The following is a 24975-nucleotide window of genomic DNA, read 5'->3' as shown; positions in this document are numbered from 1 at the left end:
CTGTATTTTCTACTCTTATACTCCATTACGCAGTAGCAGCATGAGAAGAACACCATTACCACTTAATCAGAGAGAATTTTATATGGATGTTTAGTTTTTAGTCGGTTTATTTATTTATTTTTTTTTCATTTGAGAGAAGAGAATGTGTTTTCAAAGAGTAAAACACCGGATAGTCAATGACTTAAATTTAAAGATCTAGAGACTGAGAGGATTGGTAAATAACTAATGCCCCAGATCAAAAGTGTGCCCAATTAGAAAACGCGCAGAGGGCTCTGTAAATGGTTTCTGAGAGGCCCTTGGCTATGCACACACATGAAACACAGCCACTTCTAGGGGATTCTGCCGTCTCCCGAATGCAAAATATTGACCTTTTCTTCCTCCACACTTACTCTGCCCGTGTGCTTGCCATGTGTGACCCTCAAGACTGCAGAAAAGAATGAAGCACAGAGATCAGCTTAGCAATGTCTCTGTAGCTGCACATGCCAAGGACAGCACCACTGATACCAGAGGCTTAAAATGAAAGCCCTCTTCACCGAATAATACATTCTGTTCCCACAAGTGACGTTAACTTCCAGATTCCGCACAGAGAGGATGCATACTTTACAAAGAAATTTCAAGGAAACATTCTGAAACAGATTAAATGCATAGAGCAAAGTGTCCAATGTATTCTACTCTGCTCCCTGACAGCAGATTCCATTTGACAAAAATGTTACAAAGTAGTAGGTAAAAGTGAATATAACATTGCCAATGGGTGTTTGAGGACTTTTATACCTTGCACAGTCTTCTGTACCCGACCCTTCACAACTACTTTTCTCTGCATGATGAATTCTATAACTCACATCTCAGGTTTGGTGCTTTTATTTCTTCCCTTTAGAGGTGCACTCAAATATTTCCCTTTTTTATCACAGAATCACTGCACTGTCTAGGATTTCATCCAATTTTGCCTCTAATTTTGCGTGCATTTCATTATAAGGGGCCTATGATATGACATCTTGGTGCTGTTGGACTGTGGCTTTTAGCTCCACTTTCAATATGTAGAAATGGGACTCGTTCTACATTCTTTTCTGTGAGACTCTGTGTCAATGACAGAAGCCAAGGTAATCACTTCCCTTAGACCTCACGCATTTCTACAAAGGTGCAAAAGAAGTGATGTGGTTATTGTCCCATAGCATCAAATACACATCAGAAATACTGAATAAGAAATACTGGGAAGCGATGGAAAATATCCTGCCTCTCACTCTCCACCAAGATATATATAGATCCGATTTAGCAACGAATAGAAAGTAAAGCACTAGCTACAGTCTGGTTTGAATTCCTCTTTGCTAACCCATTATTCAAGCTTCTATCTAGGTATACTTTTTAATATGCATTACCAAAACAATAACAGCTGGCAGAGGAGTGTGCTTGCGGACATGAATCATGGAGAGGATTTCTGGAAGGTGACCCTCTCGAGACGCAACATAGAATAACCTGATGGGAGAAAAATGTGGATGGAGTTGACTGGATAATTGATCATTTCAAAGGGAAAAATCCAGAAACCGAAGAGAACACTTGCATCTAATTTTATACCATATGGTTTGTCATTTCTTAGGAGATCACTTCGGTTTCACTTTTCAGATAAGGCAGAGAATCAAGAGAAATCTGACTTCAAATTTCAGAAAATCTACCAACACATTACATTATTCTTTGAGGGGAAACAATAGCAACATTCGACTCAGCATAGCTCTCCCTACATGTAAATAGCTGAGGGTGAATCTAGTTCTAGATTCTTAGTATTGTATGCGTGCTGTCAATCCGATCCAGCCCAATACATACACCTACACACACATACGCGTGCACGCGCGCACAGACATGCACATGTATGACCTTATATTTGTATTTTTCTGATTGGATTTTAATCTTATGTTAAAATAAAGGGGACTTTTGCATCAAACAAAACAAAAGGGACGCACGTGGTGGGGTAGTGATTTCTGGCGTCTCTTGCTTTACTTTTTCTCCTGTCACCTTTAGAGAAACAGAGATTTTATCACCAGAAATAAAATGCTGTTGTTAGACTCTGTAGACATACTATAAAAAAAAAAAAAGAAGAAGAAAAAGAAAAAGAAAGAAAAGAAAAAGAAAAAAGTTCCCTGCCAGGCTTCAGTGTAGGCTATGAGTAGACAAGCAGTGCCCTCTACTGGGCAGAATGAGACATGCTATTGATACTTGGACGAGGACTTGGATCTTACATGTCTCTTTAAAAACAACAGGTTTGGAGGCACTATTTCTTTTCTTTTTAAGCCTACTCTTATCACATCCAATCTCAAAAACAGAAATGCATTTCTGGAAATGCTTGAACTCGCTCACCTGGAGACAGCAAACACACCACCATTCATGGAACCAAAGCAGGAGAGGGCAACAAAGATCGGAACTGCTAATGAGAAATTTCCCAGTAGCCGCTCAGAAAAGGTCTAGTGAGAGACAGAACGAAGCAAATTAATGCTCTGCCAGAAAGTGGAATAAAATGAAACAATTTAGTCCAAACTCGCTCTCTGACTTTCTTTTTTAGTCTGGTGATACGTGTATGCTTTATAATCTTTTTTTGTGGTGAGGGTCAGGCTAACTTCTTAGACCATAATCAAAAGCAGTATCGTGCCATTGCTTTTTGCAAAACTATGGCCAAAGGTCTAAATAAGCACCTTCTCTCTACTTTCAAAAAGCAACGATCCATTTATTGAATCTTTATTAACTACGATGTCTATCATCTCTGATTCTGGTAAGTAAAAAAAAAAAAAAAGCTCAATTCAGAAGTTCTCCCACTGGAGACAGAAATCCTTCAATGCCTTCTCTTCAACCTGGAAAGCCACATTTTTATAGTGCGGTACAAATGTACACTGAGAAGTATTACAGATAACTTGTTTCATATCCCAATCCTCCTGTTAGGACACAAAGTATACTGAGAAATAATTGATGACTTAATCGCTTATCTCACCTATATACGACCACTTCCAAAAATCTTGTGCCTAGAATAATCACATTAGCTGAATCTCTCTGTATTGAGTCACTCCCTCCCTCTCAGGGATCTGCCAGTTCCTTCTGTGGTTTCCCATAAAAAGGCTAGAATACAAATACAAGCTTGAGAAGATCAAGCCACAGAAAATATGAAAGATAAACAAAACTTCCAAAATTTCCTTTCATGCCATAGTATATGCAACACTGCAAATTTCCATGAAGGATGTATTTTAAAAAAAAAAAACAAAAAACAAAAAACGAAAACCCAACAACCACTATGTGGGATTCTTTAGTTGTCCTTGATGCAGCTGGTGCTATGTAATTAATGGGCCACGTTGCACTCAAAGAGTAAGTGCTGCCCTTTGTCTGGGAAGATGAGATGAATGACCCGACATTAGCAAACTTTGTACGTTTGGTTGTCTGTTAGGACTTACAGCAGTGGCAAAGTCTTGCTTTAATACAGTGAACACGCACGGAGGTTCACACGAAATGAGATAATTTGTTCCCTGTGGATGTTGCCGATATGAGGTAATAGTGACTATTTTAAAAGGAACTGACATCTAGCGATGGGAAGTTATATTTTCACCCTTCATTGTTATGAGGTCACAAATAAATGCTCCTTTACCAGCTAAGTTTTGATACAAAATAAAAGTATGTGTCACAGAATAACATTCCTGTAACATGACCTTTGAGAGCAAAGATGGTCCTGAGGTCAAATAAATTTTGGAAAGTGTTGTAAAATTATAAGTATCCACTTCTTAGGGAGTTAAAATGCACATTAGCATCTTTAGTATTCTGAGAAGTGCTAGAGCAATGACATCTGCTTAACTTTGAATAACTCAGTATTTCCTAAAATTAATAATATCCCATTACTGGTATTTAAAAGGATATACTAGAAAAAACAAATACGTATGGTCCTTTGGAAATTCTTAAGTGGTGCTTTGGAAAAAAGATTTGAACTCAGCATTTGAAAAGTTTATGAACAGGAAAGAATAAAGAATAAATCACAATTTGCATGCCAAAAAATACATTCATTTAAGTTCAGTAACTGCCCACCTATCCTTAAAGTCACGTTGCAAAAGTATCTTCTATTCAACATGCACATGTGGAAATGCATTTCCCAGCACGTATATGTGGAAATGTTTTACAGGAAACGAACAATGCAGGAAACCATATAGGACTTTGGCTGTCTCAGTTAAATGGAATTGCTAAGGTGTGTTCTAAATTTTTTATATACTCATTATCATTCAGGTCAAGAAAAGATTACTGAATTTCAAAACACTTTCTGCTGGAGGGAACTACTGTAAAATTGCATCAACTCATTAACCTAAATTCAAATTGGCATGTTCCCAACTTGGACTTACCACTGCCACTGCATTTGAAAGCAACAGCTCCTCAGCACTAATGGTCGTAAAGTAGGCCACATTTGTTAGCACGTAGCCGGTGGTGACGATGGCCATGGATATACAGATTGCAAGGGGGATGGTTCTGAAATGCACAAAGGAATTGCTTATTAGTCATCTTTTGTTAGTCATTCTCTGAAAGCAAAGACGATAGGATAACAGGCTGATTCAGACAAAGACTAAAATGGTGTACACGATAATTACAGGATCTGTTGTTGTATGTGTGTTTTGCTGGGGAGAAGTACTACATATTCCTTTGTAATTTGATAAGGTCCATGGGAGCAGACACTTCACTTGTCTTCTCTACTTTTCTACCCCCAGAACAAATGGGTCTATCCCATTCTGGTCCCCCGTAAATGCCATAGCAGTGTTTCTCACACTTGAGCATACAGCCACCTCCTGGAAGGCTTCTCAAAACACAGTTTGCTGAACCCACCTTGAGTTTCTGATTCAGTAGGATTTGCATTTCTGACAAGTTCCTGGGCAATTCCCATGTGACTGGCCAGGGGACCATTCTTTGAGAACCATGGTCCTCTATACCTCTCTAATACTAAGTTACTGCCTTGACACCTTTCTAACACTAACCTTCAGAAAGGTCTTTCCCATTCAGTTTTTCCCCTTCGGTAGCTTCCCTCATCAGCAAGTAAGTTGCACGCTTTTGGAAGCATGAGAGCAAGATATATCTCCCTTTCTCAATGATAGTAATAATAATTTTATATGTAACACAAAAAGCACAGAAGTGTTCACAATAATGACTTTGCACTGCCCTGCTGTGAGTTCAAAGGAAGCTGAAGATCATGAGTATCTATTAAAGCAACAGTGCAGATAATCCCATGAAATTAGAGGTGACATGCTGTGAAGTACATATGACCGGTCAGTGCTGACACTCGTGGCATCAAGAAGAACCCGGCACAAATGCAATGTTATGTCTTCATTTAATGCACTGGGAAAGCCAGGAGTTACTGACCCTAATAATTTGATTCCATGTTACCGATACACATTACTTGCTTAACATAATCACCTCTTCAGACTCTTTCCAGTTCAAGCAACTTAAACCTTCAGCTCCTTGCACAAAGGCTGATGGGTTTTTTAGCCATAGAGCTTATCAGCCCTCATGGAGCCTTAACCCTGCTGGGTGCCACTAATGAAGATCTCAATATAATTTCTTCCAAGATGAAAATACAGTTCGGAACTTGGAGGTGGGGGTGGGGGGGTGGGGGAGGCAGAGTCTGCCTCCCTCCCCAAGCTGGGTACGTTTAGCACACAGAGACCCAGCTCATTATGCTGAACAGCACTATCCCCCGTTGAGAACAGGCAAACCTCGCCAGTCAGCAACTGCCATTCATTATGCTGCTTGGAGCCTGACACTTCCCCTGATCCCCAAAGCCTTAAGCCTTGATGGGGAAACACATTGACCTCTAAATCCTGGCATCCTAATATAAAAGTAGCAGATGTTCCCTTTCCCCAGCGTGAAGAGGGTCCTGTGGAATTTTCTGTTAATACCATAACATGCATTGCTAGTTGTGATTGATAAATGCTACATTTAAGCAGAGGAAATCACTGGGCCAATTAGATATAAAGGAGTGAATGGCATAAGACATATGAAAGATGAATTGTTTCTTTGAAAGAAAGGCTACATGTAAACGCAAAGGACTAAGAAGGCGAACGTGAAGGTAGATGAGCAGCTTTTCAACCACTCGCTATATTATTTTAAACTTGAGTCTTTTCCATTTTTGTAACATCCCAAATGGTGTGTGAAGCTCTTTCTCTGGGGGAGGGAAGTGGGAGGGAGAAGGGGGGAAAAAGGTTCTCTTTTCCTTGCAAGAATGGGATTAAGAAGTGTAAAGTTCCTGTTAATAAAAATTGAGGTGACATTGTTAAGTGCAGAGGAGTAACTAACCTCTCCAGGACGGTACAGTCACATCAAATGATGCTACAAATTAGCAGGGAGAAGGCAGTCTGAGATTTGGGCTGTGGCCCTCCCCACACAGAATCCAGTCTCCAAACTCTGCTCTTCCAAGGCTGCCTGTTTCCTGCTTAGAGATTATGGTATGTCTGAGGGAAGTTTTCTAAATTGACTTTAGCAGAAGGAACACTAAAAAAAAATGCAACTTTTTTTCTCAGCTTGTCAACAACAAAAATCACAGCAATAGCTGCTGCCATTAACTTGCTGGGTATTATGTGCCCAGTATTTTATTAGGTGCTTTACATATTTGCCTCATTTTATCTCCCGAATATCCTGTGAGTTAGGAACATCATCACCATTTCATATGTGAGGAAATGAAGTCTTGGAGAGTTTAAATAACTGTTTGAGGATAGACAACTGGTAAATGGGAACCCAGAATTCAGCTGATCCATCCTAGCTAAAGTCAGAGCATTTTAACCACTAAAGCGTTCTCTCTCTCACGCATGTGGACCCTCGGCCTCTTAACTATTCATTTTCAGAGAAATCATAATTGCTGAATATAACATTTATTGCAAAACTCTTCTCAAGCCTGTATTTCTCATGTAGTCATTGAAAATGCAGCTTTATTTACTATAAGGGTGGGGAAAAAAACTTATTCCATGATTTTTATAATTTTTCTGTGCAAACTGGAATGTCAAGTGAATGTTTTCAGAAGTTTCAATGTTTAGAAATGGGGTATTTTTTAGATTTAAAAGACAATAGAGGCTCACTTAATACATTTCCCTAGACAGGGGCACCTGGGTAGCTCAGTCAGTTAAGCATACGACTTTGGCTTACGTCACGATCTCACGGTTTGTGGGTTCAAGACCTACATTGGGCTCTGTGCTGACAGCTCAGAGCCTAGAGCCTGCTTCAGATGCTGTGCCTCCCTCTCTCTCTCTCTCTCTCTGCGCCTCCTCCCTTCACCCACTCATGCTCTGTCTCTCTCTCTCTCTCTAAAAAATTAAATAAGTAAAGTTCCCTAGACCATTTTTACAGAAAAGGAGGAAAAGCAAGCATGTCTGCCAGAGAAGCCAAAATGTATAGATGATTAACAATTTTACTATCAGCTCAGATATACTATATAGAGACTAGACCGAAAAATCAAAGGCGTTTACAACAGAAGACAAAAGTGGGAGAGGGTCCAACCTTGTGGCAATGCATATGTCCAGAAGTAATTCCTCTCTGAGCAAATTAGGCCATGAGAATCGGAGGGGGTGTGGCAAAAGAGCCACTATCTTCTGTCCTTAGGTTCCATTTCACTTTGACAAAGGGAAGGAGGAGAAGGGTTTGTGGCTGCCTTGGCATAAACAGCAATCAATTACGGAGGAAAGCAGTTGACGTATTCAGAAGGGCTTGGCACCGTGTGGTTAACTCCTGAGTTTCAAGCATCAAAGCTTAAGAGCCACTGGGTGAGCTGATAAAAGCTATTAGGCCATGCCAGAGCAATCTTTCTGGAGGCTTTAGATGCAGAGGGCAGATAAGCACGGTTAGCAACTCCAGATTAAGGCAAATGGCACATGATAATAAAACGAATTAAAGGAACTAGCAGACCACTGGTATTTCAAAGCCTCTGTGTTCTTGTGAGGTATCCTTCAACTCTAAGTGCAACAAAAGCATTGTCTTTAAGCTGAAGAAAAAGGACTCGCACCTATGAGCGCTGCCCTTTTTCAAATGTTTATGCATGTTTGTGATGATTAACAAAACACAAATGTATTTTGAAGCGTTACTCCTTAAGACCTCTAGTCATTGTACATAACCTTCTCAATTAAGGGCCATTAAGTATGTGAGAATCCAATAATTTTATTAGCTGCACTTAGTTTTCAGCCAAAAGGCCTTGGAGAGTCTTCTTTTCCCGTGGGTTTATTTTAAATTGGCACCTATAACCAGTCTATGTCACACATGGATAAATATTTGTTTTATTTGAAATTGTTAAATAGAACTGTCTGGAACATCTGCTTAAAAATGCTTCATTCTAAGGAATAGACTTCCCCAGGAACCCAAAAGGTCCCCAAAGTAATGGCTGGTAGCTTACATTTGTGTAATCTACAAAGCACTGACAAATACGTTTTATCTTCAAATATACACATGCCATTTCAAATCCTTTGTGGAATGAGAGAGAGTATAAACAAATAACAAACAAAATTCACAACAACCGAATGAAATAGGTTCCTGAAATGATTCCCACCATTTCCAAATGAGGAAACCAAGGTTCAGAAAGGTTAAGTGCTGTGGCCAAGGCCACAAAAATCCTAAGTGGGAGGGCTGCTACTTGAACCTTCCAGCTCCAAGTTTCACACTCACGATATATCCTGCCATGATATCATGGCTGCTTTGTGCCTACTTTACCTCCCTGTATAAGATCCCTAGGATTCTTACATGCTGACAAAGATATATTTTATATAAGTAGCACAAATATCAGAAGGCTGAATGTAACAATGCGACACATTTTAAGCCAAGTGTATTTCTTCATGCACCAAACAGTGATCACAAATAAACTTGCAAATAATGCAGCATAGAACGCATGTTTTAATATGCTTTGCAACTGTATGACAGAGCGTCAGAAATGACCATTGTTTCCAGTGCTTTGCATTGGCTAAAAACAAAAACTCTTGCTACAAACACAGAATGAGTAAATCTAGCTTGATTCTCCAGATACCTGAGGATACCTGAAGGTTACAGGGATTTCTGATTTTCAAACCATATGAGTAATTCGGTAATCCCTTGAATTTGGGATAGTCCTAAAATTGTTTTGTAACTTGACCAAAATCTTCTGAGATTTGTGTGAAACAAAATAACTTTCACACAATCCCCTGTGTTGGATACATACAGTGGGGACCACAGAACTCACTGATCCTAGGGCATCTAAAATTGTCTTTGAGCCGTGGAACTGGGCATGATGACAGTCAGTTCTGTTAAAGCCTACTCTTTTGTGTTCAAGAATCTTCTACGAGAAGTGATTGATGCTTCACACTTTCTATTTAAAAATCATTAATATTTTCACAAGCACTGGTGACATGCAGGAAAAAGGAGGGAGGGAGAAAAGGAAGGATTAAGAAGAACAAGAAAATGGTAAACTTCTCAATATGTGAGATAGAAAAAAAAACTAAAACATTAATTTTCAGAATATTTTAATTCTATTAATAAACTAGGCACTATTTATTTATATATAATTGAAACATAACTGTGATTCATCTCAACACCAAGTATTCAAAATTATATTAAGTACCAGGGGCCCCTGGGTGGCTCAGTCGGTCAAGTGTCAACTTTGGCTCAGGTCATGATCTCACAGTGTGCGAGTTCGAGCTTCACATCAGGTTCTGTGCCAACAGCTCAGAGCCTGGAACCAACTTCAGATTCTGTGTCTCCCTCTCTCTCTGCCCCTCCCCTGTTCATGCTTTTTCTCTCTCTCTCAAAAATGAATACACATTAAAAAAATAGTAATAATAAAAAATAAAATTATATTAAGTACCTTTTGATTCCAAGTTTTTATTTTAGAATCATAGTTGTTTCACACTTTCTTTATAATTGCCCTAGGAAGACCTTGAAAGCTTTTCTGTAGAACTGACACAGAAATGAATCAACCATCTCTTATTTCCCTTTTTTGTATCCACTGATGAATTAATTAATTATTTTTTGCTGAATCACTCTGTTTACACACTGCTGTTAATTTCATCTCACTCCTCAAACTTCAGTCATACGTTATGGACAAAAAGATAAGTAAAAAGTACACCTTAAAGAAAATCAATCCATATTTTTCATTCACATGGTTTTTCTTGTATACATTTTTATACACTCTCCCTGATTCCTGCTCATACCGAACTCTCCAAAGAGCCCTGGACACATAATTGTACTACCTGGCTATGTGATTTCTGACATTTCTAGCAGGGATTGAATTACAAATAAGTGTATTTGATAATTTTCCAGGACTTGAAACAATTAGATTACAGATGGCTGGAATCACAAATTCCTTTGTGTGTTTTCAATGATTTTGCCTCATTGTCATTTAGTGCTATCGCGGTATCTCTACTTATCCACTGTGAGTGGGAATCGGGCTGTTAATAACATGAAAGAAATGCACTTGAGGAAACATAGTAAGTAGTGGGGGGAAAGGTGTAGGTTGTCACTGAAAAAAAATGTAGCAAGAGGAAGAACCATGTTCATGTTCTAACTTAATGACAATTTCTGGGCCAAGGATGAACACAGAGATGTGACAAGCAGATTGTCATATAAAGGTACATGGCGATCCCACTGACTTCAGGCATTAAACACCTGCCCTCTGCTCCTTACAATAAGTATCACAGCAAGGCTATGGATGTTTTCACTGAGACACTTTAAATTTCAATACCGCTGAGGTCTAATCTAAATCTCACCATTCTCCATTGTCCACAGATGAAGAACTCCATAAACAGAAAGAGAAGACAGAGAGACCTGTAGAGAGACGTAAGAAATGAACAGACACAGATTAAAAGGCTTCAGGGCTGAAGAAGGCTCATGGGAAAATGTAAGGAGAAAGGTACAGCGAAACCAAACAGAAAAAAGAACATGGAAACTTACAACTCAGAAACATAGGGTGATAAGCAATCAGAAGAATTGGTATAAGCATTTAATCCCTAAAAGAACCCTTCACTTTTTTATCCTATTAGAATAAATTCATCACTAAATAAAATTATTCAGCAAAATGTAGCTTGAGAGTAAATTTTCGTTTGCCTGAGTTTCATACAAAAAAAATTAACATTGTCTACATCTCATTTTTTTCTCATTTTCTAGAGATTTATGGTATGTCTTCTAGATATATTACAGTTATTAGTATTTATCGTGAGTAAGCATAACAATATTAGTAGGCACATTTGAACGTACAAAAACAAAATTGGTTTCCAATAAGATGTTAGCAATTAAACTACCAAAAAGATACATTATTTAAATAACAATGAATTTCACACTGATGTTCAATTCTTATTTCTGCTACACTGTTTTTACAACCCGCCTTTTAAAATTTCATTATTTCCCTCAGGATTTGGCCTGACATACACTAGAAGAATACAACATCTCAGTGAACCGTTCTATCATAACGGAGTTCCCAAGATTCAGATGTATGGCTGAAACATTTAACTCCCTACCACAATTTTGTGTCCGTCTTTCCAGAGCAGAAGTTATTCCCAAGAAGCAGCTACCCGGATAGGCTACATTTGCCAGACTCTCCTGTATCTAGGTGGGAATGGGACTCATTCTTGGTGTCGATTGATGTGGCAAGTAAAGGCCAAGGTGGTTATAAGTGACTTGACCTGACACCCCCCTCCCTAATGGACAGCCATTTACAGAGAATCCATACAGTGGCAAAGCCACACTAAGGAAGGAAGCGAGGTCACAGAATCAACGTGCGTAGGAAAGCCCACCGGTTAGCGAGGGACACCAACTGGAAATCAAAAATGACATTTTTGATTTTTTAAAGTCCTTGAAAATTTGTCATTTGTTTGCTGTAGCAGCTGGCATTACCCTAATAAAGGAATGAAAGGCTGCTCATTATATCAAGATCTCAGTTAATTAGTTCATATAAGACTTAAAATTGGTCATCACCAAATTGTATCCTACATTATATTGTTGTATAATATATAAAATTAAGATATAAAATCCTTAAAATAAGGTCCCAAATTATAAAAATCAACTAAAAACATTCATATCTGAAAACAGTACAATAGGGAAAATTCATCATTATTCAACAGAGCAAAGATAGACCCCACCGCTCTCTACTTTAAAAAACAAAATCCCCTACACTTCTGCCAGTTGCCACCAATTCAACAAAGGTCAGAGCACAATTGCCTCTTGTTTTGACCAAGGACATATAATAAGACAGTGCAATGTTAAATAAATGTAATCTTATGCCAAGAACAAGGCAACATAAAATAAATATACCCACTTTGGCACAGTAAATGGGAATTAGAGTCAAAACCCACTCAGGCCATAAACACATATCTTAGAAGGAACTGATACTATTTCTCTTACTCTGTGCATAAATCAGGTCCGGTCACATTTCTGATCAGTCACACGATAAGAAATGGAACAGGTAAACCTGGAGACGTTCAACCATGACGAAAAACTACTGCTTCTACACCAAAAATTGTCTGCAACATTTCCGACCAACAGTGACAAATCTAATTATTAGTAATAATTTCACTTTGATATCTGCTGGTCAGGTAGATAACTGAGTTTCCAGTTGGGTGTTCTGGGAGTCAGAACAGATACTGGACAACTGGTAAGATTACAGACGCCCCCCCTAGTCTCACTCGCTTCAACCAGATCAGTCCTCTTTTACTTACTTTATGCACTGATATTCTGCCACACAACAGAGGCTCTCAAATAGTTTTAACATCACTGCTCTACACTCTACAAGTCATATTATGTCTTTGGATCAATTTTTTTGGATCCAATTCTGGCTTCTTAAAGTACAGTTTTGAAAATATATGAATTGGTTTCATAAAGGAGCCATATGCGACTGATTATATAGGTATGTGTATATATATTCGACCCTATAAAGTTAAAATAATTTTTTTTTACTGCAACAAGTCCCTATTTATACTCTTAGGGTGATTGAGGGAAAATCCTTTTTTAAAAAATTAAGTTTATTTATTTATTTTGAGAGAGAGAGAGAGAGGAGAGAGAGAAAAAATCCCAAGCAGGCTCCACACTATCAGCACAGAGCCCCACACGGGGCTCGATCCCACGAACCATGAGATCATGACCTGAGCCAAAATCAAGAGTCAGACGTTTAACCGACTGAGCCACCCCAGTGTCCCGAAGGAAAAATTCTTAGAGGAGCCAATAGCTGTGGCCTGGCTTTAGTAAGCGGCAAATCCACATGGTAGGGCCACAGAGAACATGACACAACAACCTGATAGAGCAGTAGGGAGAGGCAAGGATGAGAAGAAGTAGGGTTGAGGGGCTAAGTGGCTCGCCCGCTGAGAGAGAGAATATGCCACTGTCAAGAAAGTGGTGATGAAGACGCCAGATTGGAACTGTTCATAGCTCCCTGAAGAGGTCACAGAGGTCCACAGAACGGCAGAATCGCCCGCAAGCCCTCCCTCTCCTCTCCGCAGGCTGTCTATTCACAAAGATTCATACGCTCAGCAGAAATGGAAATTTCATGATCTTTTATCTTTCTGCTCAAAAGTTAATCCCCTCCAACAACAAGCTTTTGTGCTTTAGTTTATATTTACTAGCGCCTTTTCTTAGACTACAAGCATTCATAGGCAAACTTCTCACTAGGGATAATTTTTTCAAGTCAGATACACTGGGCAGTGACTGAGGGACTAGGAAAATTAAAGTCATCCTGACATTTACCCACCCTCTCCTTCATAATTTCTCTCTTGGCCCTATTCCCCAAATACCTACAACCAAGAAAAAAATTATACATACCATCCCAGGTGTAAATTTTCTTTTAGCAACATCTTTTCTCTGGAGTTTTACCTTTGATTTTGTTTTAACTTCATAGAATTTTGAAAATTTTTCTGGACTCCAATCCTAAGGTGGAGTCTAGTCACATTCCAGTCACTATAGCAAGGGACTCAAGAGATCACTGGATCTCTCAAGGTTTAAACTTCCTTAACAGTTAAAGAGGGTATTGAGTTAATAGAGTCTAAAGTCCATTTTACTTGAAAGTTCATTATTCAACCACTTTGGCAAATAAAGCTAATCCATAGAGATTGTTTAACAGAACACTTTAAAAACTCAGTGGAACTCATGTACCAGAGCATTCTAAGGAAATGCCTGCCTTTGCCTTGTTCTGTCATTCAGAGGAAGAAATAGGATGCTGACTTTACAATCTCTTCTCCTGAACACTGAAGATTATGATTCTATTCTCAACCAGGAATACCAGCACATCAAAGCACCTTCCATCATTAAAACTTCAAAGTGTCAGCCTGGCTGAAAAAATTGATCATTACAAAAGATCATTTAAAGGAAAAGTGGTCCGTCCATTTTTCCAGATCCTAAAATGGTATCTGTGGATCAGGTCAGACCTCTGGAAGGCCACATTACAAGGTCATATTATCCTAGACACTCATGGAATGTCTTTGCAAATCACTATATTTTATGCCTCAGCTTTTATCCAAACTTCATTGCGAACATAGTTTTAAAAACCATCTGAATTTTAGGAGGACGTTTGTAGCAATATTGTCATTTGCATCCATCAAGCTCTTTATAAAGACTTCATTCATTTCATCAATGTTTATCAAATATCTTCTTTATGCCAGACATTGTAAGTACAGGGATAACGACATCAACCACAACAAAAAGTTTATTCTCTCATGGATGGAATCTAAAATTCAAACAAGAAGACACAGAGGACTCCCCATCCCCCATTCTTAACATGGTTGCCTCCTTCCTGTCAGTTAGGCTCATATCAAGTCTCCCCCTCAGAGAAATCTTCCCTCCTTTTTCTAAGTATGCCTCCCCCAATGCCAGAACTACCCATTCCCTATCATTTTCAATATGAAGAAAAACAAAACAAAACGTCTTCTAACTCCTAATAGTTTTTTCAATATCTTTATGCATTCATAATACACCAAATCCTACAAAGAAATGGAGGCCATTCACTGAGCATTACGAAGTGTCCTCAAAGTATTGCCTCTAAATATCTAGTGCAAACATTTTTTAGAGCTGTTGCCAGGACTGTTCATCATCCTCAAAGATACCTCTGCTTTTTGTGTAGCTTGTAACCACATAGGGAGAGAGTTCCTGGCCTCCTTGGTTTCTGGGTTTTGTTGTTGTTGTTGTTGTTGTTGTTTTGTTTTATTTTTTGTTTTTATTTCTTTTTGCTTTTTATCAATCTTTTATTTCTAAGACATGTGGTTCATTAAAACAGTGAGAGAAGATAAGTATTTCGGAAGATACAACTTGGGATTTAAGAAATTTTTTGAATAGAAGTTTGTTTACAATAGTGATGGGAGGACTCATAAAACTTATAAATTTAAATTACTTCAACCAAACTATGTTATCATCTTGACTCTTTCTTTTACCTTGTTTTCACAGCCATGAGACCAAAACTGCACAATCCTCCCAAAAGAAGACTTGAAAAAAATTAATAAATCAAGCCATGAAGAGAAAAAAGGGGGAAAAAATGTTAAGAGGCAGCTTTAACACAGAAAAGAAATATTTATTCTACCAAACCCTCATGAGAATTCTAAATTATTAAATCTCTGAGTTCACCTGATTTATGAACAGGATAACACAGCCCCTAGCCAAAATCATTTTTAATAAAAAGCAGGAAACCTCCTGAAGTTCATCTCAGATTTAATATCAAACACAGCAGCCACACATGAACATTTCCCCATAAAACACAAACACAGCACGGCACAATCTTCTGGCAGCTATCGGTGGGGCGTCAGCAATACAAACAAACAGGGTGTTTGAACCATGGGAGGGATCAGGCCTCACAATCTAGACAAAGCAGCCAATAGAAATGAAACACAGGCTGAAATGATGTCAATGAGGAAGGGAGAGGAGTTCAAGGAAGACTCATTTCTAAATATATTAGAGCAGTCAGCTCACACTTCTGGTCAGAACACTGAGCTTCCTGGTTGACTGTTACATTTGAGAGAGCAACACAAGTGTATTTTTGTGTTGAATTTTATGCATAAATTTAGAATATACCAAAGGAATGGAAACCAGCACGAGAAAACAAAGGCTAGTAATTAAATAATCCAACATTGCCATTCTCATCCTGCAAAAAAAGTAGTAAACATCTAAAAGATGCATAAAAATATGATTCAAATATTTTCCAACAGGTATTTGGTCCAAAGGTAAGAAAGATGTCAAGGGAAAAAAAAAGTATCTTATTCTTTTTCATGTATGTTTGCTTAGGAACTGTGTTTATTACCATGTTCATAACCTATGTGGTAAGGGATTTCTTCTCAGGAATATAAATTCAACTAGTTGGAGATATATAAAATAATTAACTTCATCCATATTTAATCCCATATAGGGAAGTTTCAGCAATTATAAGGATCACAAGGAAATGGGTTTTTTTCATGTTTCCACTGATATTTCCATTAATATTTTGGTATTTGGTATTCAGTTAAAAAATATTCTGGAAAACAGAAAATCATTATAAAAAGTACTCTGTTAGTAGAGTACAGGGATTAAAAAAGAAAGGCCAAAAGGGGAAAAGTAAGACTCATATCACTGGCAGATGCCTTGTAGGTTACTTTAATTAGTTAGTATTTTCAAAATCTGAAAGAAGAAAACAAATTAATAATTAACTATAGGATACAGGGAAGGAAATTTTGGGACTATAAAGGATTTAACCATACATGTAGAATAATTTTATTTAGGGCAAATTATATTGTAAAATAATGCTACCAAGATAATTTGAAAATTATGAACTTTAAATTTCTAAGAATGATACAGTTTTTCCTCATGTTCATGAAAAGCCACCTCCGTATAAATATGTTATACTAATTTATTCAGGGAATTTATTATTTATATTAATTTGTTCAGAGGAAAAAAAGTAATAATTAAGGCCATCTTTTTGTCCAGATAACAATATTAAAACTTTCAGTAAAAATTGTATAGTAATTGGCTGATGTATCAATAGAAAGACAAGTAGAACAGAATAGATCACTTTGAAATGCAACAGTATATAATGTAAAAACAATATATAACAATTGTCATACTTTATAAGTATTATAAACTAAGTAAGTAAATATCATAAACTAAGGGGTGATAGGACTATTCAGTAAATGCTAGGATATTGGAAAACTGGCTGGTGGCGGGGGGGGTGATTAAAAGCCTACATTCATTATGTCATGCTAAAGAAATCCATTCCAGATAAGTTAAAAGGCTTAATGTCAAAAAGAAGAAACAAACAAACAGAAAATATGAGTGATATTTAAATGATCCAGGGCTGAATGAAGATTTATGATATCAAACCAATATACAGAAATATTAAAAAACTCATATTTAAATGTAATCAATATAAATACTAACTTATTAAATTAGTACATATAAATTCAAAGTTCTATAAGCTAAATCATAAAGAAAATTTAGTTACATGAAAAACTGAGGCCAAATTTTGCAATCAATATAATAAGCAATTAGTACCCACAATATATAAAGAATTCTGTTGGGGCTCCTGAGTGGCTTAGTCAGTTAAGCATCCGACTTTGTCTCAGGTCATGATCTCACAGTTTGGGAGTTCAAGCCCTGCATTGGGCTCTGTGCTGACAGCTCAGAGCCTGGAGTCTGTTTCAGACTCTGTGTCTCCCTCTCTGTCCCTCCCTGGCTCACACTCTGTCTCTCTCTCACTCTCTCTCTCTCAAAAATAAAATAAACATTAAAAAATTAAAAAAAAAAAGAATTCTGTTGAATTACAAATATTCATGCCTCAAAATGGCAATCACATACAGCTACTAAACTTGGGACAAGTATTAAGCCTTATATGTGATTTAAAAAATGTAATTTAAAACAATGAGCTATCACTTTTGCTTTTCAATTAACAAAGATTTTTGTAAATTATAGTCAATGCTAATTAAGTGTTCTTAACTATTGCTGTTGAGTGAGGAAACGGATGTACCCAATTTGGAAAGCAACTTGGCAACACAAAAAGAGACTTTTTTGAGAGTCCATCACCTTTGACATAGTACTTCCCTTTCAGCAATCTTCTTAAAAAAATAATTGAATATACAAAAAGATTTCTATATTAAATGCATAATACATCACTTTCACCCTAAAAGAAATTGGAAGCATTTTAATGCTCCCAGAAACATGAGTAATTGTTGGTATACCTACCCAATGAGATATTATACCACCATTAAAAATGGCGTTTACAAGGATGTCAGAGATCTAGGAAAATCCAATGAAATGACATTAAGTGAAAAAAAGCAGTATAGGTCTAGATGAATAATAAGTGCAAAAAACTTGGGGTGCCTGGGTGCTTCCGTCAGTTAAGCATCATGGTTCGTGACATGGAGCCCTTTGACGGGCTCTAAGCTGACCAGCGTGGAGCCTGTTTGGGATCCTTTCTCCCTCTCTCTCTGCCCCTCCCCAACTCACTCACTCTCTCTCTCTCTCTCTCTGTCTCAAAAATAAATAATAAACCTAAAAAAACAAAGAGCTAAAGCTGAGCAAATCTAGAGGCAGACAGACTTCATGGTGCCATCGAGCTGCGGGGGATACAACAGTGAATGACACAGATGGAGTCCTGTGTCAGTAAACCCCCTGACCCCCATAGGGGAAACAGACAGTAAACAAACACATAAATCTATAATGTAATGCCAAAGTTACAAAGAAAAATGCATATGTGCATTTATCCCAAGTAATATAATGCAATACAGACGTGCATGGAACAAACACACGCACATACACGCACGGGGGGAGGGGAAGCAAAACATCAGAGTAACAAGTGTTTTTATTTTATGTAATCATGACATAACAGGTGGTTTTACTTTTCTTCCACATAATTTTTGGTATTTTAAAATTTAACTATTATTTATTATTAAAATGAAGAAAGACCACACACCATTAGGAAAAAATACTATGAAAATCATAAAGTTTTAATTTTTCTAATAGGGTACAGGATACATAGAAAGAACCTTCCCTTTCTATGTACAGGATACATAGAAAGAAGCTTACTTGATTAAATGGATCACCTGACCGTAACTGCTAGGTGGAAATTTGTATCCTAGACACTTAAAAATGGGACAGACAAGATGTGTCTGTTAGGAGAAATATGAGAACAAGATAGTCAGGATGTCCCGTGCTCTGGGCTGCCTCTTGGATGGGAGATGTGGAGCTGGGAAGGCCGGGCCAAGAGGTGAGGGAAGTGTGCAGGGAGATGCCTTAGAAACAGCAACACCGGGAGCAGAAGTAGCCTGTCTTTTGGAGAACAGGAAACTCTGGCCCTGCCTGGTCAGACTTGCATCATAAACTTGATGGTTTGAAAGCACCTACATATCGAGGCTGAAGCTGTCTCTCTCACTGCAGTTCAGAGTTCAGGTTGTAGCCCAAAAAGACAAAGGGCTCCGTGTACCAGGGAGGGATGTTGCTGAGTTCAATCTGCAGCTGTCTTCTCTCAGCATTTGCCACTGATCACCTCTCCTTGGCCAGAGGCCGTGACATTACGAGGATCGAATAGCTAAACACTTACATACATTTAAAATACATTTAACCTTTCTTCCACCAGACCCTGAGCAGCTACAAAACAGCTTTTTCGAATCATGATCTCCTCTTGCTATCTATCTCACTCATTTCTTTTGTCATTTTCTGGCTCAAAATGAAGTTAATCATGTCTTCTATATCAATTTCTCTTTTGCTTGCCTCAGGCCAGAATATGGGAAGTGAGATTTTGATTGTTTGACAATATCAATACAGAAAAATTAAATATTGTTCCCCCCAAAGAGATATCAGAACTATTTTAAGAATCAGTTTTATCTGTAAAAATGTTAGAGAAAATAAAAAGTAGCTATTTCCCTACAGGATCCTAACATTTCAGCATTTCCTAGTCATAAAGTTTCTGTTTTAATCTTGTAACCAAATGACCTTCAAAAAACGACCTGGAATAGATTATTTAATTCAGCTAGCCTAGGACCCCTTTCATTACGTGTTTGAAAAACAGCTTTAGAAAGTCGAATGCAGGCAAATGTTAATGCTTTTATACATTTTAAAAGGCAGTTTTGTTCCATTCTCAAATAACATACAGGTCACTCCTAATGATTACATTCTTCCCCCAGCTAATTTCGAGGCTACAATCTTGCCATATCCATCACTCTTAGATCTGTAGTCAACAAGGCTAAATGTTTGAAAAGAGGACTAGAAAGGGATCAGTATTTTAAATATAAACAAATGTAAACACAGACAAATTAATCCATCTCTCTGGCTTCAACTCTTTTTCTTTACAATGAAAGGGATAGGAAATTTGATGGCTACTTTCCTCCCGATTCAAAAATCCCAGGCCTTTGTGATATATTTTCTCAAGGTCAAGTTCACTGTGTTTTTAATTGTAACAGTGAGTTAGTCTAATAAACTAGGCCAGCCATGCCAGCATGTGAATGGAAGAAGGGAAACGAGTGGAGAACTAGTTATTATGTGCACACAGGTAACGTGAAAACTGAAACAACTTGGAAATTTTGAGACATCTTCGCATCCCTTGCTATCTATCCCTAAAAGAATGACCATGACAGTAGAATGTCAGGGAAAAATAAAAAGGTGACATCATGAAAGGCCAACAGGAGAGATACTTTGGAGGAAGTGAGATATGAGGGGTCTATATAAAGCTGTGTGATGAGGCAACCAACGAGGCTCTAGAAATGACTGCTCACAAAGTCATGCTTTATAATCTTTAGTCTCTCTTATTTTGTGATAAATGAATATATGTCAAAAGCTTTAGTTTTACATATTATGAAATATCTGAGTGCTATGCCACAGACTTAATTTCATAAATTATCTTCCCTGTAATATTGTATATCTCACTATATGAAACAGTGGCCATGGTATTTAATCACTGCATTCTCAACTATTATGCTTTAGTATTGATTATTATCAAGCTTTTGCCACAGATAGCTCTCCCTATCTGTTCCACACATCTAACTTTAAAAGAGAGAAAAAGAGAGAGAGAGAAAATGAGAAAAGGGACAAATGAGAAAATGACACAGTAGTAAACAGTTATCCGGGTAAACCATCTGACCATTAAAAGCTATGAGCATGTCTCCTTAGAAAACCAACAAAGCACTATATGTTTTTGAAAAACAACCTCCAGTATGAGAGATTAGAAATGCCTAACTCTGAGACTGAGAGAATTTGTGATTCCCGTGGCAAAGTATTTCAAACAAGGGTGTCTTTTACCTTATAATGATGGATTTCAAACCCAACATTTAACTAGTGCAAAAGAAAGAAAGAAAGAAAAAGAAAGAAAGAAAGAAAGAAACAAACAAACAAACAGTTTGGCCAAATTCACAAATCCTGATCTGATAATCCCTCTTTGATTACAAATGAGCCAATGACATGTTTCATAACAAAAATAAGAAGTAAATGGTTTATCATTAAATAAGTGTCCTCACTGAGCAAAGTATTGTCAGAAGCATCGGTATATTATTTCTAATTCTCATAAAAACTCTGCAAGGTAAGCATTAGAATATCCATTTAACAGATGGCTAAAGCAATGAATATATATATTTTAAAGTTATCACAAATCTCTCTCTCCCCCTTTCTCTTTCTCTCTCTCTTTCTCTTTCCTCCTTTCCTCTCCCTCTCCCTCTTTTTTCTCCTTAGGTAGGCAACATAAAATATTTATTATTATGAATAAATAAATCCATCTGGACTGTTGGAAATGTCTAATGCTTAAAGTAATAGACCTATCAGAGAAGATACCTCTTTACATAGGCAATTCCCTCATAATATATATCTAGACTCTTGAGACAAATAAGAAACACATAGAAAAAGACTAGTACTAACAACAACCTGCAGCACACAAGTTTATAGACCATTTTATACCTTCTAGGCACATATTATAAAGAACAATAAACAAAAGTCAGGATTCATCATCACACACATTTGATAATTTGATCCTCTACCATTCTTTTTCCATAGCTGAGAAGTCAGAGGCTCAGAGAGGATAAATAATATAGCTATGATCACAAAATTACATAACTCTAGAACCAGAACTAGAACTTTAGTCACTAGACTCCAGGTACAGAGCTCTTTCCACAACACCAACGTGAATCTCACTGTGCTTGTTGGTTCCCAGCCCAAATCTTCTCCTGTAATGGCATTGCTATTTCCCTCTCCTCCTTAACCCACCCTTCCCTCGAATACCTAATATGTGAAAGTCAGGTTTTTGACACATCTTGTTTGAAATATTTCCAAATTTGACTTAGGATTCTATCTGACCTTAAAATTTAAGAAAGGGTTTCCTTTATCTCCCTAGCATGTGACATCCCTTCCCAATAACACAGACCATAATACAGTACATGATGCCCCACATTGGTTCGTATATATTCACTGACTTAAATGTAGAACCAAAATATAGAATTAGAAGCAAACTTAGGCAAACTTGGTCTGCCTCATTTTTCCACCTCAGTATCTATAGAATCACGGCTAAATGGTAAGTTCTTTTTTTCTCTATTTTGGGATTTCCAATGCCTAATGCAATTCTCTTGTTTCCATACTTTTGAATATAATTTTATCTGAAAATGAACTTTCTTCTCATTTAACTTGATTTCAATTGTTCTTCCTCTGGCATAGAGAATAAATGATCCGATCTTTTTCATTAAAAGAAAAAAAAAGAAGACAACTCTATTTTTTCAAGAGTATATGAACACCACGTTGACTCATCCATGTTCTCTAAGCAGTTTAGTTCATATCTTTGAGCTGGGACAATGTGGCCATTATGATGCTATTTGCCAGAAAATTCTATCACATGATTTGCCACCATGTCTGACTGTAATAATGGGTTATGTCCAGGAGGCAATTAACTTTTCACAGACATTTGCTTTTATTGAAAATAAACATAAAACAAGACTTAAATGTGACCTTTTGGATTATAACTCTCCTTAAACTGTACATATGTCAAAAAAAGGAAAATCCACTGAAACTGCCATCAGGTTCATCTTCCCTAAACACAACTTCATAGACCAAAAACTTGTACCATACCACCACTCACCACATCCCATTGGCTACTGGATCAGGTCCAAAATTCTTCTAATGGAGGCTCATCCCATACCAGCATCCACATCGTACCGCCATTTTGCTTTCTTCTCTTCTTTACAATCTTTTCTTTAGCTAGAGCAGTCTACACATTATTCCTTGAAACCATGGCTTTGTGTGTGCCCATCCCCTGTTGAAATAGTTTTATTTCTCTATTCTACCTTTGTAAATCTTACTCTTCTTCCAACTTCCCCTTCCACAGCAAAGTTACTTTCTTAGTCATTACAACACTTTGTACACCCATGGGTCACTTCTGCTTTGCCTCTCAAAGAGACTAGTTGACATGCTGGAAAGAGTATGAGCTCGGAAGCCAAACAATCCATGCATTATATCACATTATATCAAACATGGATTATAATCCTAATCTTCTCATGTACTAATTACAGGGCCATGAAAAGTTACTTCACTTCTCAAAGCTTTAACTTTCTCAACTGAGGAATGGAAATAAAATACATCATCTTATTAAAAATAATCTGAAGTGCTACCTTGTAATCCATCTATCACTCAGACAACAAACACTGTTTATATTTTTAATGAAGGCTGTGCATTTTTAAATTAGACATAAATCTTAAAAAAAAAAACATATGGGGGGGGGACACAAACTAACACCTGTGTTCTCCTGTTTTAGAACAATCCCATAGCTTCTTTGCCGGAAATAAAAATAAAAATTTAAATACATGACACCAGCCACTCAGGTCAAAACCTTCTTTGGCAGATTTCATAAAGGAGTTTCTTGGTAAGATCGTGAACCTAAAAATAAGTCGCTGCAGTGGAAGTACAAATAGTCCATCCATTATATCCGCACCATCAGCCAGCAGTGTGACGGTGACAGTGTGGGTGTGGGCATACAAATATTTGGTTTCGAAGGAAAAAAAATCTGCCAAGAAATATATTCTGATTATGATGAGTGAGCATATTGCCACCTAAGGGAGATCAGAGACTACTAAATAAAAAGCAGTTCTCATCATCTTTTGAACCTTTTAACTACTAATGATTGGGTTCTTTGCTGATGATGCAGAACAACTTTTCAAGCTGATTAATAGGTCATGTGTGTAGAAGAGGCACCCCTGTTCATAAAACAATTATGTTAATCCTCTCATTTTTTTTCAAAAATTATGAATATTGTAATCTTTCAAGAATATGGGTGTTGGTTGCAGATGGCATTTGTGTATTACTTGCCGAACTCATTAACATTTTTGAATTTCACATATTTTATCCTTGCAACCCCATGAGAACTTTAATATGGGGATTATCACCCTCTATTTAAAACTGGTAAACAAAGATTCAGAAGCAACGTGGAGGCCTGCCCAAGGTCAAACAGCTAGTTAAGAGGAGACAGTATTAGAATTTTGATTTTCTAAATGAGTACTCTTTTCAAAGACTCAGTAAGTAAATATTTCCACAGTTCATAAAAGTGAAGGAAATCTTTCTTTACTGGAAAGTCTCGACTTCATTTGACTCATTTTAGATGTTTACATTGGCAATACTGTTTTAGCTTGTGCCTATACAAATTCAAAAGTTGCTCATTTTCCTGAGTAGATCGATAAACTGAGTCAATGTTTGATAATGACTAGAACAAAATTAACAAAACCATTCTTGTGTTTGGCCAGTGCAGATATAATGGCCTGGATGCATACTGTCTCTGTGCCTAAGGAACAACACAGGGTATTCTATTTTTGTGAGGATCTTAAACAACGTTGTATCTGAATGAATGCCAAGCAGCAGGCCACAGACTAGATATTAGTGGTCTAAGAAGTTTTTCACCAAGTATAACCCAGAATGTAAAAGGTATTTATGAGCCACTTTATGGGTACAAACATTAATATTCAAATCCAGGCACAGAGAAAAGTAGCTGATTTCCATAAATGAGAATATGGATGAGGGGAGTCGCTAAAGTGTGAACTCAAAAACAGGAGACAATGTAATGACTGACGTTTACTT

General features: G+C 37.4%; 1 protein-coding gene across 7 annotated transcripts in view; it reads right to left on the bottom strand.

Moving 5' to 3' along the window:
* SLC7A11 (solute carrier family 7 member 11) overlaps nucleotides 1-24975 on the bottom strand; it is a 246439-nt gene that overhangs the window by 186826 nt on the left and 34638 nt on the right. For 6 of the 7 annotated variants that reach the window (XR_006201707.1, XR_006201708.1, XR_006201709.1 and 3 more), the window contains exons 7-9: nucleotides 4356-4479; nucleotides 2347-2450; nucleotides 1374-1470 (exon numbers count right to left, since the gene is read on the bottom strand). Coding sequence is in view for 4 of the 7 variants with exons in the window: in XM_042935484.1 (XP_042791418.1) it covers nucleotides 1374-1470; nucleotides 2347-2450; nucleotides 4356-4479 (325 nt within the window). In the remaining 3 variants the exon portion in view is untranslated. The remainder of the gene's footprint in view (nucleotides 1-1373; nucleotides 1471-2346; nucleotides 2451-4355; nucleotides 4480-24975) is intronic. The other variant, XM_042935485.1, reaches the window with a different exon arrangement.

The sequence above is a fragment of the Panthera leo genome, chromosome B1 (genome assembly GCF_018350215.1).
Source record: "Panthera leo isolate Ple1 chromosome B1, P.leo_Ple1_pat1.1, whole genome shotgun sequence".
NCBI classification, from domain to species: domain Eukaryota; kingdom Metazoa; phylum Chordata; class Mammalia; order Carnivora; family Felidae; genus Panthera; species Panthera leo.
The sequence above is the reverse complement of the archived record's forward strand: the minus strand, read 5'-3'. Positions and strand labels throughout refer to the sequence as shown.